General features: G+C 38.1%; 1 protein-coding gene across 50 annotated transcripts in view; it reads left to right on the forward strand.

Moving 5' to 3' along the window:
- RBFOX2 (RNA binding fox-1 homolog 2) overlaps positions 1 to 18,995 on the forward strand; it is a 264,721-nt gene that overhangs the window by 219,150 nt on the left and 26,576 nt on the right. For 27 of the 50 annotated variants that reach the window (XR_011502613.1, XR_011502614.1, XM_044780517.2 and 24 more), the window contains 3 exons: positions 5,313 to 5,459; positions 8,191 to 8,244; positions 17,282 to 17,374. Coding sequence is in view for 48 of the 50 variants with exons in the window: in XM_044780517.2 (XP_044636452.1) it covers positions 5,313 to 5,459; positions 8,191 to 8,244; positions 17,282 to 17,374 (294 nt within the window). In the remaining 2 variants the exon portion in view is untranslated. The remainder of the gene's footprint in view (positions 1 to 5,312; positions 5,460 to 8,190; positions 8,245 to 17,281; positions 17,375 to 18,995) is intronic. The other 23 variants (XM_044780519.2, XM_044780534.2, XM_044780557.2 and 20 more) reach the window with 3 other exon arrangements.

The following is an 18,995-nucleotide window of genomic DNA, read 5'->3' on the forward strand; positions in this document are numbered from 1 at the left end:
CAGAAGTCTGCAGTCTCTTGTCCACAATTCTAAGATCCAAAAAGTTCTGAAAACCAAATGATGTTTTCCCAAGTTTACAGCAAAACTCACAACCTATATGTAGTCTTTATGCCATTTATGTGAATATGCACATACTTTGCTAAAGAAATATCACTGCCTTAAGTCTCACCGAAGGTGTTACTTTATGGGTTATGCACCATGCCTTTCTAAAATCGTAAAATTCTGAATTCTGATGTCCATTTGGCCCCAGAGTTTTCAGATAAGGAATTAAGAACCTATATCCCAGAAAATAGAGCCAAAGGGCAGAGAGACGGGAAATACAAGAAAGAGATAAGAAAATTAGAGGACAAATCCAGAGGATTTAATATCTAGTAATACAAGCTCTAGAAAGAGAGAAGGACAAAATATAGAGAGTAGGAATCATCAGCGAAATAATTCAGGAAGATGTCCCAGGACTGAAGGACATTAATTTCCAACTTAGGAGAGGCCGCACAAGTCCCAGCAAAATAAATCAAAATAAAATAAACCAATTAAGGCATATGACTATGAAATTTTACAGCACTAGATGTATTTGGATAGTCTACAAACCAGAGAGAATGGGGGAAAAGTCACATATAAGGAGACAGGAATCATAATGCCTTAGGGTTTCTCAGCAGCAACAGTGGAAGCTAGACCAGTTGAGAGTTGCCTTCAAAATTCTAAAGGAAGGTTTTTTCAACCTACATTTCTATACCCAAACTATCATTACAATGGGTTGGTTTAGTAGATGTTTTCAGACATAAATCAGATTCTCAAGAAATTTACTGTGCTAAATTGAATTTCCTCTTCCTCTTTTTCCCCTTCAGCCTCACAGAGGTGAAAATAAGAAATGAAGACATCCCAGAAAACAAAAGGAGAAATAAATATTGAAGAAAATGGATAATCCATAAGTCAAAATATTATTTCTGAGTTAATCAAGAGATTCCTTAGTGTCTCAGGTTATATATTGTCTTAGGATAAAGACTTGGAAAGTAATACTTCATCTTGTACTACCCAGAATTCTCTTTCAGAGCATAGTGGACCATTTGTTCACAATGTATAAATAGTTAAAATATTTCCGTTGTTTCGTAGGGGAGTCAGAAAAATTAACCCACTTCCCAGTTATAAGAATTTTAAAAGTTTGAGTTCATCAAAACATTTTTAGTCTTCATTTCTAGAATGAGGTTTTGAGACAAAAATCCATTTGCTCTTCAGTGTACAAGGCCCTGAGCCCTCTGCAGTGTTGACAGGGAAGCCGAGTTGTTTAAAGTGTGGATGTGCAGCTTCAGTCCACGGCTGCATCGAGCAGTGCTGCTGCCCGTCCGCGCTCTACTCTCTCAGTGCACAGTCTGCAGCCTCCTCCGTTTCATCCCCTGCCCAGTAAGTAAATTAGGTCGGAAAATGGCCACAGAAGGGAACAACAGAACCTGGGGAGGTTTTTTACACAGTGAATAAAGTTGCTCAGCAGCTTACAATAGAAAATAAAGCAAGCCAGTGCTATACTGACCGAGGTTTTTCTCAGAACAGTTTAACTGTCCACCTTTCACAAACATGTAGCCTAAAAACTTTTATTTACTTTTCTCTCCGATTTGTGTGTTTCAACAATGAGCAGTCTGTAGTGAGGTAAACTTAAAACTGCGACTGTCGAATGGGAAATGGGATCTCATTTACCCGCATCCCACATGCGTTTCCCAGTTCCTGTGTGCGCTACGGACAGAGATCTGCTCTCCAGCCCCTTGCAGTGCCAGCTTAGCGGTCCTCTGGCTTTTTGCCTTCGCAGATGTCAATGTGCTTTTGCTGATTTTCTTTCCTCTCCTTTTTCTCCCTTTGTGACCTGACCTGCCCCTCTTCCCTCAGGCTGTAGAATGCATGTCACCTCCTGTAGAACTGTCCCCGGCCTTGTCCCTTACCCCCATGCCTCCCTCCATTGCAGAAGAGTCTTGCTCCTTCAGGTGAGGGTCCTGAAAAAGTGAGAGACCGGGATCGACGCGTGTTCTCACTCCTGTTGAGAAGCACAGAGGAGAGCGTGGGCTCGCTGCTGGAAAGGAGGCAGTTTAGCACATGTCATTGGGCTGCCTGGTTTTGAATTCCCACTCTGCCACTTACTATGTGACCTTGGGCAACTAACTTGACCTCTCTGTGCCTTAGTTTCTGCCTCTGTCAATTGGGGATAATAGTAATACCAGCCTCAAGATTATTATGAGGATTAAAGAAAATAATCCATGTAAAGTACAATACAATATAGTGGTTAAGGACATTTACCCTGCAGCCAGACTGCCTGTGTTTGAATCCCCGTTCCATGGCTTAGGCAATCTTTCTATTCCTCAGACTCCTCATCTGAAAAGTGGGGTAAAAAGTAGTGCCTACTATGTTCTCAGTTTAAAAATAAATTGTACCTACTGTTAGCGTTGTTGAAAGAATTACATTAATTAAAATATATAAAATACTTAGGCCGCTGTCTGGCAAATACAAAACACTGTTTAAATACTAAAGATTATTAAAAGGCTTAAATAAAGGTCTGTCATATAGTATGCAGTGAAGAAATAGTTGCTATTTTACAGAGAATTCCCATTTTTCAATAAAATTGTGTAAGTGGGAAGAAGAAAGGATCTTAGTCTTGAAGAGAGGACAGCCAATTAAAGCCACAATATGATGCCACTACCTCTAGTTAAAATGAAAAGGACAATATTAAGGCCTCTCATACACAGTCGGTGGCAGTAGAAGTTAGTGCAGCCACTTTGGAAAACGTACGTTATCGGTAAGGCTGAACTTACACACAGCCCTAACCCAGCAGATCCACTCCTAGATGTATGTACACCCAAAAGAAATGCCTGCTTGTGTGCACCAGAAGACACATAACAAGAATATTCATAGGGACGCTATTCTTGATAGCCAAAACCTGGAAGCGGCTCAAGTAAATTCTGTATGTTTATAAAATGGAAGAATGACGAGTTAGAACACAGTGTGTGTGTTACACAAACACAATGTGTAAAAGAAGCTAGACACGGAAGAATACATCTGTATGATTCCTTTTTTTTTTTTTTAAGTTCAAAAATGACAAAACTAATCTATGGCGTTAGGAGTCAGGGTGGCGACAGGTGACTGGAGTGGGCCTGAAGGTGCACCTGAAGTTCTGCTGCTTGATCTAATTTGATTACATGGATGTAATGGTTACATGGATGTATTTTCTTCGTGAAAATTCATTCAAACTGTATGCATATGATTAGTACATTTGTATGTTAAACTTCAATTGTAAAATTTACGTTAAATCAGAAGGCTTGAGAATTTTAGAAATGATAGTTCACTTTTTCCACTTGCCAAGTCTCCCTAGGATTAAAGATTTCATGCTTTTAAAAAATGTAGGTGTTCACTCCAAGGCTGGAAAATTAACCAGTCTAGCTTCCAAACTTCTTCTTAACTTGTGTCTTCAGGGCTGTAAAAAACTCTCAAGAGCAACAAATGAGCACCTCAGGCAACATACTTTGAAGTAGTCATTAGTTTTCATTTATCCTGCCACCTCACGTACGGTGTTACAGATTGCCTGGACTACATACGTAAGTTAAATATAAAACAGTGGTTTGGAGCTAGAATCAGTGTTTTTAACTTTCTTCAGAGTGATATACTATCACCCTGCAGCTCAGATCTAGTGGTTTGAAAGTTTGCTGGAAGAAGGAGTTTCGTGCGATCCAGCTGTGAGATGTGAGGGGCAAGTTTGAAGGTGCCTGAATGAGCATTAGCTGTAATTGATGCTCATGCGTATTGCTTTTTGCTTTGGTGTCCGTGATACTGTTTTAGTAACTTTAGTGAGTTTCATCTTTGAGTGGAATTTGTTTTCTTTAGTCTGCATCGTGCCCAGATTGATGATTGAAAACCTGACACTTTCGCAGGACATTGCTTCATGGCTCTTCCTTTTTCTGCTATTTTTACATCATATGAATCATTGCGCGTTTAAGCCATCTGCAAGGCCTGAATGGAATGAGATAAAAGCTGCCATCATTTACATTGACACTTGGAAAGCTGATATTCATGTGGAGTTTATTCCTGATTATCCTTTATATTTTAACATCTCAAACTTCATTTCAAGACAGTTGCTAACATCGCTGAGCCAGAAGTATCTGTGATTCGGTTTCTTTTAGCTGAACATTGGGTCAAAGGGAAGGATCCATTCTGTGTCACCCAGAAGAATCTGTTAGGGACCCGGTTCTAACTCAGTTGAGATAATAGGCACAGCAAGTTCCACTCCTGTTTGAAGAGTATCTTGGTTTAATCAGCTCGGCGAGCCATCTGGTTTGGCGCACACTTCACAGGGGACACTAAAACATAAGATTCTTAAATTGCCACGTGAATACTTCAAAATAAATGGTTTTGAATGCCTAGAATGTATCACACCCGTTAGATGTTTATCGAAAGTATTTCTCAACACAGCAACTTTTTTGAGGATTTATTGAAAAAAAATGAGGCGAATGCGTGCCTAGGATGTTGCAAAAGAGATTCATGATTAAAATTGTACACCCACCCTCACGTTTCCTCCTGAGCTATGGATGTGTACAAATCTAGCATTTATGTGCATGTAGTGGATTAGTCAGGGGCCTGTCAAGCCTTTGCCCACCGGTTTTCTACATGCAGCATTGCTCTCGGCTACGCAGGTTCATTGCCCTGTGCTGAAGTTAGCAGGAGGGGTCTAATCAGGGAGGAGAGTGCAGGTGGGTTTCAGACGGAGGCGCTGCATCAGTTTTTAAGCCAAGTGCCCGTTGTCACTAGGTGTCTCCTCTTCATAAATAATAAGGTAATGCTTTGGTAACCCAGTAGTCATCAACTCTACAACTATTAGAGAGAATGAAATATAAAAATATTCCCTTATTTCCTGAAATAATAGACAAAAAATGCATTGACCTCCACAACTAAGTACAACAGACTCTTCATTTTCGAAATGGAAAGATCTCAAAAACAGAAAGCTCTGTAAGACTCTAGGAATAATGGTCCTGTTTTTAAATCTTCAGTTATCCTAATGCATCTCTGTGTGACCGTGGGCAGGTCACTTAGTGTTTCTCCTAATCTTTATCTCCTAATTTGCTGATGTGCTGTTAATGTTCAAAAGACCTAAATTTTGTTTGTAAACTACAGTGTTTTGAACATAGATAAATAACATCTTTGGGTTTTTTTCTCTTTGAAAGGACAACTGTAATGTTTGCTTAAAGACACTGAGAACAGTTGGCATGGGAGGACTTTATTTTACATAATTCTTGTGAAGTAACTGTATTTATTTTTCATTCAATGTTTATTTCTTTACTTAGCAGACAGAAGGGGGAGCACAGACAGACGGCCAGCAATCACAGACACAAAGTAGTGAAAATTCAGAGAGTAAATCTACACCCAAACGACTCCATGTCTCTAATATTCCTTTCCGCTTCCGGGACCCGGACCTCCGGCAGATGTTTGGGGTAAGTCTCTGAAGTCCTTTTGTGGGTTTTATAATTAAAATATAATTTAATCCACCGATGTACTGTTAGTCATTAGTATTTTAGGATAGAACGGCCAATACACTAGGAAAGGTCCTGAGGTAAATCACTGTTTTCCGCAGTCTTTAGGAACTTTTCCTACCGCCTGGTCTGTTTTAGACCTTAGCCTTGAAGTCCTCACATACAGGTCACTGCAGCTGGGTTTGCCTGGGACTCGCGGTTTCTTGGGATGTGAGACTTCCAGAGCTAAAATCAGGACAACATAGCAGTCCCTGCCTTTCTGAGTGTTATGAATTAAAGGAAATAATACCTGTGAGAGCAGATAGGACCTGGATTTTGTTTTTACTTCTTTGCTCATAACTCAGCAGTGTCAAGAGCAATGTCTGAAATCAGGCTAGGAGGTTAGTTTGCTCTCTCTGTCGTGTTCTTCCAGCTGTTTACTTCCTCCTGAAATCTCTATCATGAAAGCAACGTGTAATAGCAAAGATTTAGGTTACTGGGAAGTGAATGACTACTGAGAATCTTAATTTTTTTTCTGGGCTTATGTGTTGTTGCTGGTTTTAATTTGGCCAAACTCTTAACTTGAACTAGGATTAAGAGATGATTAGTTTTTTAAAGATTTTATTAGTACAGCTGCCTAGTGCTTTGTCAGGAGAGCAGATGCGCTTCCTTAAGTCTTATGGCCACTTCATGGCGATAAGACCCTGGAGCTTAGGGCTGACTACCTGGATGTGTCTTTTACACTGAAGGCAAGGCTAGGGTTGAGATTTAATGATGTTTTTGAAGTACTTGAAGAGTTTTTACACAGAAAATGGTAGCCAACTGTTCTTCATCTCTACAGAAAAGAGAGCCATGGAAAATATAAAGGGCAGCATAAAGAATTTAGGTTACGTTTAAGCAGAACCCTCCCAGCACTGTGAGCTATTAGGTTCCCTCCTGAATTACCAGAGGGAACATGGAATCTTAATCGCTAGACGTCTGTGAAAATGGAGTCCATTCTCATCTGTCAGAAGTGCATTTTCTCTTGAGTCAGAAAAATAGTGTCTATGGAAGACCTGCCTCGGCCAGTTATCGGTGATTTCTTGAAATGTATTATGCCCTTCCCATAAGGCAAAAAGTGCAAAAAAAAAAATTTCCTTGCAAGGAATACGTAGTTGCTCTGTCTTCTTTGTCGTTAGTGCCTGTTACTCAGAAGGACAATGGTAAAGAATAGGGGATTTCATGCTCCATTTTTTTTATTAGCTCTGTAACCTTGACAGGTAACTTCTTTTTCAGCCTCATTTTCCTTAACCATTAAAGGAAGGCAGGCTTTACTCTAGAAGGATGTTTTAAGGATACATTAGAAAATGTAAAAAAAAAGAAACCCAACAAACTCTAAAATAGACACCATACAAATCTTAGTTTTTTGGATAGGCATAGAAATAAAATTAAATGCCCTCCTACCTAAAATGAGACATTTTCTTTCCTTGATTTTTCTAACTTTCTATTAAATACAAAAGTCTTACTCTAGAAAATGTAGGCTCTTAATACATTTTTTTAAATAAAGATAGTAATGATTCAACCCAATGAGAAAGCATGATTTCCCTTTTGCTCTTTTCACTGTTTAGTTTTTTCCATTTCCCAAAGTCTGGTTTGAAATCCAAGTGAAGCAGATAATTGGGTATATCCGTCCAGTACTCAGAGGGAAGTGAGCCAAGGAGTTATCTGGAGGTTTACTGCATGTCCCTGTCAACTCAGTTCATCACCTGTTAAGGAAGACAGGTGGTTTTGTCTCCTTACATATGGCTCTCCTCCACATAGTTACTGCGTTTTATGTTTGCCCCTCCCTAGCCCTCTGTTGAGCTACCTAAGAATAGAGTTATTTAGGCTTTGAGTTTTTAGCTTTGTTTGATTGTCCAAATGTTAAAATATTTAATTGCAAAACAAAGTTAGTATTTAAAATATTTTTGATGATGTTCATTGCAGAAATATTAAAATGGCAAATAAATGGAATCATCCATAATGTCTATGAATGTTTAGTATGATGGAAAATAGCATGTAGCCTATAGAAATGATAACACAGATATATGTTTATTGACTTGGAAAGTTGTCTGTAGTATAATAAGTTAAAAAAAAGTTTTAAAAAGCAGTGTGTGTAGTGTGTCAGATGTCTCTTGTTAGTGATATGTGTTAGGAAAAGCCAGGAGGGCTGTGTCCCAAATGTTAAAGATGGTGAGACTGCAGATGATCTTCATTTTCTGTTTTCCCTTTTGTTTATCTATGTTTTCTAATTTTTAGAGTGAACATGATTTACTTGTATAAATAAAAAAAAAGAAAGGGAAAGAAAGACAGCCTTCAATAGTATATCTTTCTACTTAGGATTTACTTATTAAAACTAAGACATTTTAACAATCAGAGATGTAGTTAGGAAAATCCACAGTTCCTGTCCGTGTGAAGAAGCATGTAATAGGGTAGCACTGAATATCTTCTGCAAACAGCTTCTACTAGATAGAGGTGGATGGTGCATGAGTGCGTAAAGTGAAAAAGGGGAGATCATTGGCTCAGTGATACGGAAAAATCAGAAACTGATATTGGGACCTATGGACAAGTAGAAACATAGAGGTTAAATAAATAGTTTAAAGGGAAAAAAAAAAGCCTATTCCTTTTTCAGAAGAAAGTAAAGTGTGTGCGTGAAAAGCTGACCATAAATAACTTTTTATTTTTGTCTCTGCAGCAGTTTGGCAAAATCCTAGATGTAGAAATAATCTTTAATGAACGCGGCTCTAAGGTAAGCTCCATTTCAGTATTAAGTGTGCTTGGTTTCTTTTTTGTTTTATTTTAAATAGTCAGTAATCAGAGAAATTAAGCTGTTTTTCAAGCCTGCGGAAAATATCCCAACTATCTCGCTTGGATTAAATTATCTCTAAAAATAAGCTAGCACAGGGCCACACTTTATCCTGACGCTTAAATTGGAAAGTTTGAAGGGAGAGTGTGGCGGGGAGGAAGATAGGAAGTGGGAGATGCTGGCCGTCATCAGACTTAGAGTTGGCCTAAGCTGCTTATTTTAAAGGAAGAGAGAGAACACTGGAAAAAGTGGAATTCTGTTCTGAATTCTGTCAGAACAATTCAGCTTTTAAAAATCGAACTTCAGAATGACATACTTAGAACAAATGTAATGTTTCAGGCATTCAGTTGACTTGTTCTCTTTCAATGAAGTTTTGACAAGGCTTAAATACAGGGAGTGGCGACTCAGGACTTCCCTGTGAGCCGATGTCCTCCTTCAAGTTACCCCCGGAGAGGCAGGCTTCAGGATGTCAAGTCACTTCAATTACACGTACAGTGAGATGGTTTTTGCATAAGAATGAAAGTAGTAACAGCGTACTATTTGATAGATGTGTTCACTTCTGAATGTGTTCTGTGTAAGGACTGAAAATTTTAATTAAGACTTATTTTCCCCTAGTAATTTACTAGTTTAAATTCCCAATCTATATGATTTAGAATATGTATGCACTAAAATAAGCTGCAGTGTTTTTAGGAAATGAGGGAATGGTAAAGTGTTCAAATGGTGTTGTGAAAAAATACTTGAGTTGAATTTCGGGAAGTTTCGTTTGAAAGTTTTCTTTCTCCTCAGCAAATGAAATACTCCCCACAGACACAATCAGCTGGGGCCCAGCTTGTAAATATTTACCTTGCCGTGTTCAGTTCCACTTGCATTTTTAGGTTAGACCAATTTTTGAATTAATTTTCATTTGGTCATCTCTATTGAACTTTGGAAATAGCCCTCGGCTATGATTAAATCTCTAAGAATGTAATTTGAGAAAAGCTAAATAAAGCAAATAAATGAGTTACTATTTACCTCTCTTCAATTCCCTGCTCCAAATTGACCATACGATGGGAAGGAAGAGCATATATCTCCAGAGTTATGTATGCGTCCTGCCCTGTCTGTACTGACAGGAATGTGTGTACTGTTCTAATGCTCTGATTATTAGCCCCTTCCTTTATACAACGCATCAACACTAACAGTGTTTAATTCTGACTGTAATCATTATTTGTTAATTATTAAAGAGGTAATTGTACTCTAAGCTTCCAGTGTTCGGTTAAAACAAAAAAGATTAATATGCCTATACAGAGCTTTCTCCAGCACTGAACTTGGTAAGTATTTTTAAAGTGAAATCTGTTCAAACTGTAACCAGTAAAGCTGTTTGTGCTTGTAATTTCCTCACATGGATTTCTATTCCTTTTTTTATAGTTTGCGTTTATTTTTTGTTACCTTTTTGCATACAAGGTGGAAAATAACAATGGTTTAGAGAAGCACATGAATGTAAAACAAATATGTGAAGATTATTGACTGTTTATCTAAAGTAGTAGTTTAAATGTTTTTGGTTTTAAGTGTATGCACTTAAAATATTCTTATCTAGACTCTAACTGGAAGCCCAATATAATTCCATCAGGCATTGAGGACTTGCTCCTTACCAAGAAAATAATTTGATTGAATTCTTGTGAAGCAAAGGAAATTGATCTTTCGTAAGGCTTCTTTCATTGACTTCAAGGATTTGCCTACTACTAAAACTTTTTAAATTTACCCAATTCAATTGCTTCTCCCCTGTAATTTTCATTTTAAAATGACACAAGCTTCCTTTTCTCTTTGGAGAATCTAGAAGCATATGCTGCTTCTCTCAGCTGGATGCTGTGTCCTCACTGCCCCCTTTTTCTTTGCGCTGCTAAAGGGTAGACAGACTATGAACTAATTGGTCAATGTTTTTAAAACAAAGCACAGAATTGGGGATTGCCAAGGACTGATAGAGAATCTGCCTTCATCTTTTGCCCTTCTTAACTGTTCCCTAAGATTCTGTGCTGGAATGGTCCCCCCGCGAATGGTCCCCCCGCGACTGTTCTAAGGCTCGTGGATAGAGATTTATTTTGGAGTCTCAAACCTAGATGCTGCTTCTGGGATCTGCCTAAGATAAATTGAGGACTTGTCCTTTTGTAAATTAAGTTTAGTTTCTCATTTCTTATATGCTTAGGGTTGACTATAAAATCAAAACATCTTGAGAGAAACCAGAGAAAAGGAGACTTATGTGGTCCTATTGTTTAGTTAAGAGTTGCTCAGTCTTTTAACAGAATGGTTTTCTGTACAGAAATCAGCTTTATTGAATTGTTTTTTGAAGCAGTAATGGAAAAACTGGTCACAAAATAATTCTTACATGTAATAAGGTATTTAACCAAATGACTCCAAAACAAAAAGCAACTCTTTACCTGGTCTTATTTTTTATAGTGAGACTTTCAGTCCAGGGTTTTCAGAGATAGCCACGTAACAACATAAGTGAACACTGTTAGGCTCTCTGCCTGACAATATTCTACCTTTTCAGCTTGCCTGAAGAGTAGAGTTTCAGTGCTCCCAGAAGTAACTGGTTTTTTGTTGTTGACCTCTTTCATTTTTTTCTTCTTTGATTTTTATACTCTGGATTTGGTTTACCTAGATTACAGAATGAATATCATTTACATGCATGCAAACATATTTTAAAATCTTCTTTTACTCCCCTACTCCTTTGTAAAAACATAGCCAGCTGTATCTAATTTTCTGTGATTAACTGAAACAAAATTAGACTATCCTTTTGAAAATGTTCACTTAGGATACGTGATGAAAAATGGCACCCCTGCCAAAAAATTAACTAATGTATTCAAATAGAATCTAGAAAATTATTATACGGATATGTATAGCTTTATTGATTCTCCAGATTTTACCAGTCATGACAAAGTATTAATACAAACAGTAGGAAGATAATATTTAGGTAGAGTGGCCGTATGTTCTGGTTTATCCACGATGTTCCCAGTTTATACCTATTGTCTTAGCATAATTATTAATAATGTCTCCTTCCTTCCTCAAAGTGTCCAATTTGAACAATAAGTTATATTGTCACTCTCCTTACAGATATTTTGAGTGGCAACTTTTATAAAGCACCCTTTTAAAAACCATTATTAAAGGAAAACGTGTTTAATGAGAAGTAGAAAGAAAAAAAGAGTGTACATAGTTCATTAAAGAGAATATTCACTAATATTCTCATGTATTTCCTTCCAGTCTTTTTTCTCACATAGACTCTTAAACAGAAGTCTAGATACTGGCCACCTACTTCAGCCCCCAGTGCTCTCAACCTGGCCTTCACACTTTTAGTGACTGAGGACTTGTTGCTTTTCCAAAGTGTATTCCATTATTGAAATTCAGACTTTCCACCATCCTGCTCACTGTCACCCAGTCCATAGCGATTTGTTTGTCATAATTATCAACCTTATGAAATACAGAAATGCACAGATTCTGACATTTATATCTTCCAGCAAGTTTTATCAACACACTTTTGCTATAGTTGTCTCTTGAAGGGGCTTGAATTAGAGACACGGAGGGTATAGAAGCTCCTCGCCTCTTCAGAGGGTGCCGGTTATTAAGTCCGTTAAAGGGCTGCAGAACAGAGACCGCACAGTAGTGAGATGTCCAGCAAGGTTTCAGTCAGTGTTCCAGCACTTCTCTCCGGTGGATTTCTGGAATGATGAGGATCTGGGTTCAGGTCAGGCTTAAGTTTGGGCTGGAGTTAGGGAAGATAAAACCTCTATCCCCGTTCCTCAGACACAAGTAATGTCATTTCTGGCCTGTTTGCCTGGCTTTTGAGTTCACACAAAGGGAAATTATTTATGTCTTTCAAATATGGTCAAAAGACTGTCTTTGAAATTGCACTAAGTAGGCCTCTGATTTCAGTAAAATTTGATAGGTAATGCTGAGGTGAAATGTTTTTTCATTATACTTAAAATGGAATTAACAGTGCATGTATTTCCAAAGGGCTTAGTTTATTTTCTTTTGTTACCATTTTATGGGTTTTAGTTTTATTTTTCTTTTATTTATTTTTTAATTTCTGTGTTCTGGCCATACCCAGGAGAACCGTCTGCTTTTGATTTCTCCCTTAAAAGTTACATGGTAAATTTTCTTTCTCATTCTTCTGAGATGGAAAAATTCAAAGATTATACAAATTAAAAAATATTTTTACAATGCTTATCCTATTGCTTGTTATTTATTGCAGTCTGAGGCCAGACTAAAAAGGTGACAGTTATTCGGCTCCCATATGCCCTTGATGATAAATGGATGTCAAGGCAGGTGATAAAATTTTTGTCACATGCAGTAGACGTTTTCACCACAATTGTGTTCACCTGATGAACACAGCATTCCTCGATTTCCAAAAGACAGCAGCCGAGATAGCTGGTAAATCACTACTCTAACACTGGCGTCTTTGAATTAGCATAGAAGGACCTGGGAAGCTGAGAAACTTAGAGGAGCGCATAAAGCACACAGAGCTACGCTGTCAGTACAGCGGCCATGTGGGCGCTTGAAATGTGGCAAGTCTCAAGTGAGATGTGCTTTACGTTTGAAATGCACGCTGAGTTCGGAGACTTAGCACAAAAAAGGATGGTTAGACATCCCTCTAATAATGTTTTTGTATTGACGCCATGTTGAAATGATAATGTGAGTATTGGGTTAAGTAAAATAGATTATTGAAATTAATTTCACCTGGTTTTACTTTTTTACTGTGGCTAGTAGAAAAGTTTAAATCATTCGTATGGCTCCTGTTATTTTTCTCTCAGGCACTGCTTGTAGGCAAACATGTCAGTATCATTTTTTTTCATTAAAAATAAAAGTTTACCTTTTGTTTATCAGTTTTTTATCTTCTTACATACTTGAAATATTTACTCTTGTTGCGAGTTTGAGATTAAATCTCAGTTTGACTTTGTAGCTGTTTCCCTGTTTGATACATTGTATGGTCATTTTGAAGCTCTTCTAAGGAAAATGTGTTAGGTTTAGACATAATTTTATTAATTTATTTTTCAAAGCAAGAGATCCAAATGACTAAACTTAATGTGAATTAGATTTGTAAGAATGAAGGAACATTAAAACATAATTTCGTGTAGACATATTTTCTTCTTAGTAACTTTATAAACCTGCATAATCTGTGAATATCCTTAGCTCAATTCCTGGCACATTTTCAAAAACGCTAAATTTTATTGAAGAAACAGTACATAAAAATTTTTTTTCAAGCTTTGCGTCAATATTCTTGGAACCAAATTGTAAATGTGGTAGATAAGCACTCGTGAAGTTGAGCTGATGGAAAATCACCTGTTTAAAGTTTCAACAGAAGAGAGTAGTATTTAAGAAGAATACTCTAAAAATGCTGGTTACACTTCTCACCTTCCTGGTCACAGACTAATTCTGAGAGGTATATATTAATTTCCTCTTGTTTATGAACAAATCACCTTCAAATTTGGTGGCTTAATACCACACACATTATTATCTTACAGTTTTGGATGTCAGAAGTCCAAAATGGGTCTCACTAGGCTACCGTCAAAGTGTTGGAGGGCTGCATTTCTTCAGGTGGCTCTAAAGCATAATCCATTTTGTCGCCTTTTCCAGCCTCTGGAAGCAGCTCACTTGCCTTGACCTATAGCCCCCTTTCATCTTCAAAGCCAACAGTGGCCAGTCCGGTCTTTCTCAGGCTGCTGTGCTCTGGTTCTGACACCCCTGTTTCCCTCTTTCACGTATAAGCACGTTGTGATTACATTGGGCTCACCTGGATAATCCAGGATAATCTCCCTGTCTCAAGATCGTTGATTTAATCACATCTGCAAGATCCGTTTTGCCACATAAGGTGACATATTCACAGGCTCCAGGGATGAGGACGTGGACAACTTTGGGGGCCGTTATTCTGCCTGCCCACAAGGTCTGTTTATCTTCAAAGGAAAGAAAGAAATCCTCTTACCTCTATGTTTCACATCAGGAAGTCTCAAAGTATCAACAAGGCCTTCTTCCTCCTGCCCTAGGTAAAGATGCTTGTAAAGATTGCTTTATTTTTATATCTTTGGTATCTTGATTAGCATTTCCTTTGGAGTATAAGCTTTTTTTTTTTTTTAAGATTGGCACCTGAGCTAACATCTGTTGCCAGTCATCTTTTTTTTTTCCTTCTTCTTTTTCTTTTTCTTCTTTACCCCAAAGCCCCCCAGTACATAGTTGTATATTCTAGTTGTAGGTCCTTCTGGTTGTGCTATGTGGGACACTGCCTCAACGTGGCCTGATGAGAGGTGCCATGTCTGCGCCCGGGATCCAAACCAGTGAAAGCCCGGGCCGCCGAAGCAGAGTGCACAAACTTAACCACTCAGCCGCGGGGCCGGCCCCAGCACTTTTCTTTATAAAACAATTGTAAAGCATTTGAAAGTGAAATTTTGTTCCAGAATATTAAAGTCATTATTGAGAAAACCTTTCACAAGCAGACCTTAATGTTAGACTTGGTCTCTTGCTGACTATAAAATGTCAACACTTATGATACCGGCCTGTGTTCTTCTGGATGCAATTATTGTGTCACAGATGTTCTATCAATACATTCCAGAAAGGAAAGTCATAGAATACATTTAGCAATTCGGTTTGAAAAGGAAAATTAGAAGGATTTTAGGACTAATGTAGTTTAGTAAACAGAATGCTGAACTTAGATTTCAAAGCTTAATTTCTGACTTTCTCACTGTTAGCTGTAGGAAGAAGCTACATGGAAGGAAGAAGACTTTGTTGATGCTTTGGGCCTTGTTGATACTTGGGTACTTAACCTCAGTTTGACTCAGTTTCTTTACCTTCAAAATGATGTTAACAAATTTATCCTTTCTACCTCATGATTGTATTTAAACAAGTATGTATGTATGTGGGTGTGTAGATATTGATAGTCGTAATGCTAAAATTAAAAATCTAAGTATTAGTCTCCATATAGAATGTTATCCAATTACTAATTTATAATTTATTAATTTAACCCAAGGCATAAAATGTATGAGCCTGTGAGAATCAGTTGGAATACAGCTTATAATACTTCTAAAATGTGACACAAAAACTCAACACTGTCTGTGACTTTTCTTAAGAGGTTTAACTTTCCCCAATGGATTCTCCAGGGTTGGAGAAACTGACTTCCTCTCTTCAGCAGATGCTAGTGAAGGTGACAAATGGTGTAATTAATTAGTAATTTACCCTTGTATACCTTGAATTGTCAAAGTGGCTATAACATGTCTATATCAAAATTTGTTCCCAAGAATGTGTTCCCATTGATGTTTTCAACACATTTACATTTTTAAGGAAACTATTAACTAAAGTTACCCATAGTATTCCATTTCCAAGCAACATATATTTAAGTTTCTGTCACCTTAGCATTGCACTGTCAGCATAGCATCTAGAGTATTTGTGGTGATATCCAAACTGAAGGTAGAGACAATCCGTTGGAATCCTCCATGGGGCACCACCCAACCATATAATCACTTAGAATGCTAGTAATCAGGTCCTTCAAAAACAATGGAGCTGCGTTTATAAAATCTTAGTGAGCAATGCACACTGTTTACCATCTCAGTTAAGAGCACGGTTCGTATATGTAGGACTACTCATGGCATTAAGCAGCAAAGCGGAGCTTCAGTAAAAATAAAGGGTTCCAGGTTATCCTACAATGGAGTAGTCAAAGAAGGCTAGAGAGACAGTGAAGCCATTGAGAAATGAGGACTTTCCCAGAAAATCTAAGAATTTACCACTAAGATTTAAGTAGCTTGAGAAAATTTTGTAGTTGCAGAGTGGAAAGATAAGAACAAAGCACGTAGAATGAAACTGATATAATGCTTTATGAAATAGTCATATAAGTGTATAGTAAATCCTGCTGGTGTTGAAATTGGTAGTATGAATATGACCCGGACAGTCTTTTCAGATATAATGTGAATAAAAGGTAAAGTGTGTTACTCCCTGGTCTCCTGGTTTGTCTACTTAATGAATTAAAGCTCTGTCGTTTTTTTGCAGCATCTACAATGCACAAATAAATTAGTCCTAACTCATAGTAGCAGCTGTATTGCTGTTTTATTGTATTCTTCTCCTGTTGAATAGTATGCAACTGATGTCACTAACGCAGAGCTCATCCCCGTTGCCTTTGACTGTTCCTTTTCTCTCCATATGGAAAATTATTAATACATTAAGAAGCAGATGTAGGCTTCAACAAATGTATAATTTAGGCAAATTTTGAAAAGCAGTTTTCTGAAATTCAGCTGAACATATTTTTACTGTTAAGTGCCCGTCTGATCATTTAAAATTGGCATTGGAAAAAGTCGTAATTGACTCACCACTGCTTACTGATGTTTTCGTTTGCTTAGACGAACATGAGTGCTCTCCTCTTCCAGCCCCAGTACCTACAGAATTACGCATCGAGACTGTGTCTCAGAGTATCCTGTTCCCCAAGGAGTTGATGGAGATAGAAGCAGCAGGCAGAGTGGAGCCAAACTGATTAGACCTCCCAAAAAGTCTCGTTGTACAATGATCGCACCTAAATATCAGGTTTCATGTAGAAGTTGCTGGAGAATAATAGATTTAATTAAGTATTTCTTAGTATTGTATAAAGGGATGTGTATATTAACAGCGTGAACTGAGAGAGAAAGGTAGGATGTAAAAAAAGTGTTCAGATTCCTGGTTGAATAGTTTGACCCGAGTAACTCTGTACCTTAATTTTGGTCTGGCCTCACATGCTTTATGTTTTATTATTGTTATTAATTACATTATTATTATTATTATTATTATTATTACTACTCCTACTACAGTTCTTTATTCTTTTATTGGGTTTAATTTCCCTTTACAAAATATGCATGGACCAAAAATGTGCCTTTGGGAGAGTATTGCTGAGTTGTTGCTGATGTCGGTTTCACACTGTGATATTTTTCTCTGTTTACCAAGAGATCAGTATTTCGATGTAACGATGTGCATGTTCTCCCCCTTCTCCCGCTGCATGCAGGGATTCGGGTTCGTAACTTTCGAGAATAGTGCTGATGCAGACAGGGCCAGGGAGAAATTACACGGCACCGTGGTAGAGGGCCGTAAAATCGAGGTGCATGTCTTCAATAATTCAATTTCTGGTTTATATTTTTATTTCTCTTTTTTGTGTATTGCCTCACTTATTTCACATTTGGAACCCTGTCTTGTTCATGTGTGTGCACACGTGTATGTGTTTGTACCGTTGTGTCCTTCACCTTCTTGCACTAAAATGTATAAAAGTAGCACTCCTATCCTCCTCTCTCGTATGTTTTGGTTGTTTGGGGCTTATAATTTTGATTTACTTGTGTGTATGTGTATTTGTTTTTCATTTGCTTTTTCCTCCAAAATGTTCATCCTTCTGCTCTCTTGATTTTTTTCCTTTGCTTCAGTTTGCGAGACTCTGAATTCCTGTGATCAGACCAAAATAAAACTAACTAAAAAGATGTCTAAAAACTCTCCAATTTATAACATTGTGTCCTGTAATGAATCAAGGGGCCAGCCAATACCCGCTCTCTTGAGAGGCCAGTTCGCCTCCATGTGCATGTGATAAGCAAAAAAAAGAAGATTCTGGGGAGGGAGGAAAGAATCCAAAACTCATATGATCTTTAAATATATTTAATATCAAGAATTTCAACAGTTAAGGGAGAAAATCCTCGAACAGAGGGTTTGATGGCTGCCTGGGAAACGTACCATTATTTTGATTGAGTCAGCCTTCTGGTGTTCACCAGCCCTTTTTTATAACGCAGTGAAGGTTAACTGGCCCCTTTCCCCTTTCCTGGTTTTTAAAAGTATGAAATATACAAGCCACCATTTTGAGTAAGATGTCTGCATATTTTGCTTTTTTTCCCCCCTCCCTTTCCAATGGTTTAGCATTTAGGGCCCTTCACTTGACTCACTCTTTCCATGGTAACTATACACAATGCTGGCGATGGTGCCCGTTGGCGGTAAGTGAAACAAAAGCACTAGAGAAGAAGCTTTTTAAAATGTAATTACAAAACAAATAAGAAAGAAAAAGTCCATCTGCCATCTCACATTAACACTACAAAATGTGATTTGACTTGTCGTTCCTCTCCCTCTTCCTTCCCCCTTTTATTTTCAATGCTGTTGAGTAATGCCGCCTGGACTTTGGATGTACACATTGTTTTGTAGCAGTCTGAGCTGTTTGATTACTGACGTCATGGTGATTTTCCCCCTTGCACATCTTACTCAGAGTTACTGAACTCCAGTTTGGCTGGTTTTATTAATGCACTTCCTGCCCCTACTGCCTTTCCTCCTTTCCTCTTTCCCAAACTGTTTGTAGCTGTGACTGTTCTTTCTTTGCCCTTGACAGCTCTCCTTCCTGCCCGTGACACCCTTCCTGCCGTCCTCTTTGCTTTGCCCTGCCTTTTTGTTCTCTTTGCCCAGTTCTCTTCCTCTGCCTTCGCCACCCCTTCTCTCTGTTCCCTGCTGCTGTTGGTCTCTTGCTGACTGGTGGTTGGTTAGTTCTGGCCATCTCCCTTTAAGTGCTTGGGTGCGCCCTGCTCTCGCCGCTTCTGTGAGCTCCTGCCCCATTCTAACCCTCCTCTGTGAGAGCCTCGCTCCTCACTTTCTCCCTTTCCAAAAGTGATTGTTTTTTTCTTTCTTTTATTTGTGTGTGTGTGTGTTTTTTAACTGCATGCTCTCAGTCTCATCATTGTTGTATCCCATTCTTTTTT

The sequence above is a fragment of the Equus asinus genome, chromosome 4, assembly GCF_041296235.1.
Source record: "Equus asinus isolate D_3611 breed Donkey chromosome 4, EquAss-T2T_v2, whole genome shotgun sequence".
Taxonomy (NCBI): domain Eukaryota; kingdom Metazoa; phylum Chordata; class Mammalia; order Perissodactyla; family Equidae; genus Equus; species Equus asinus.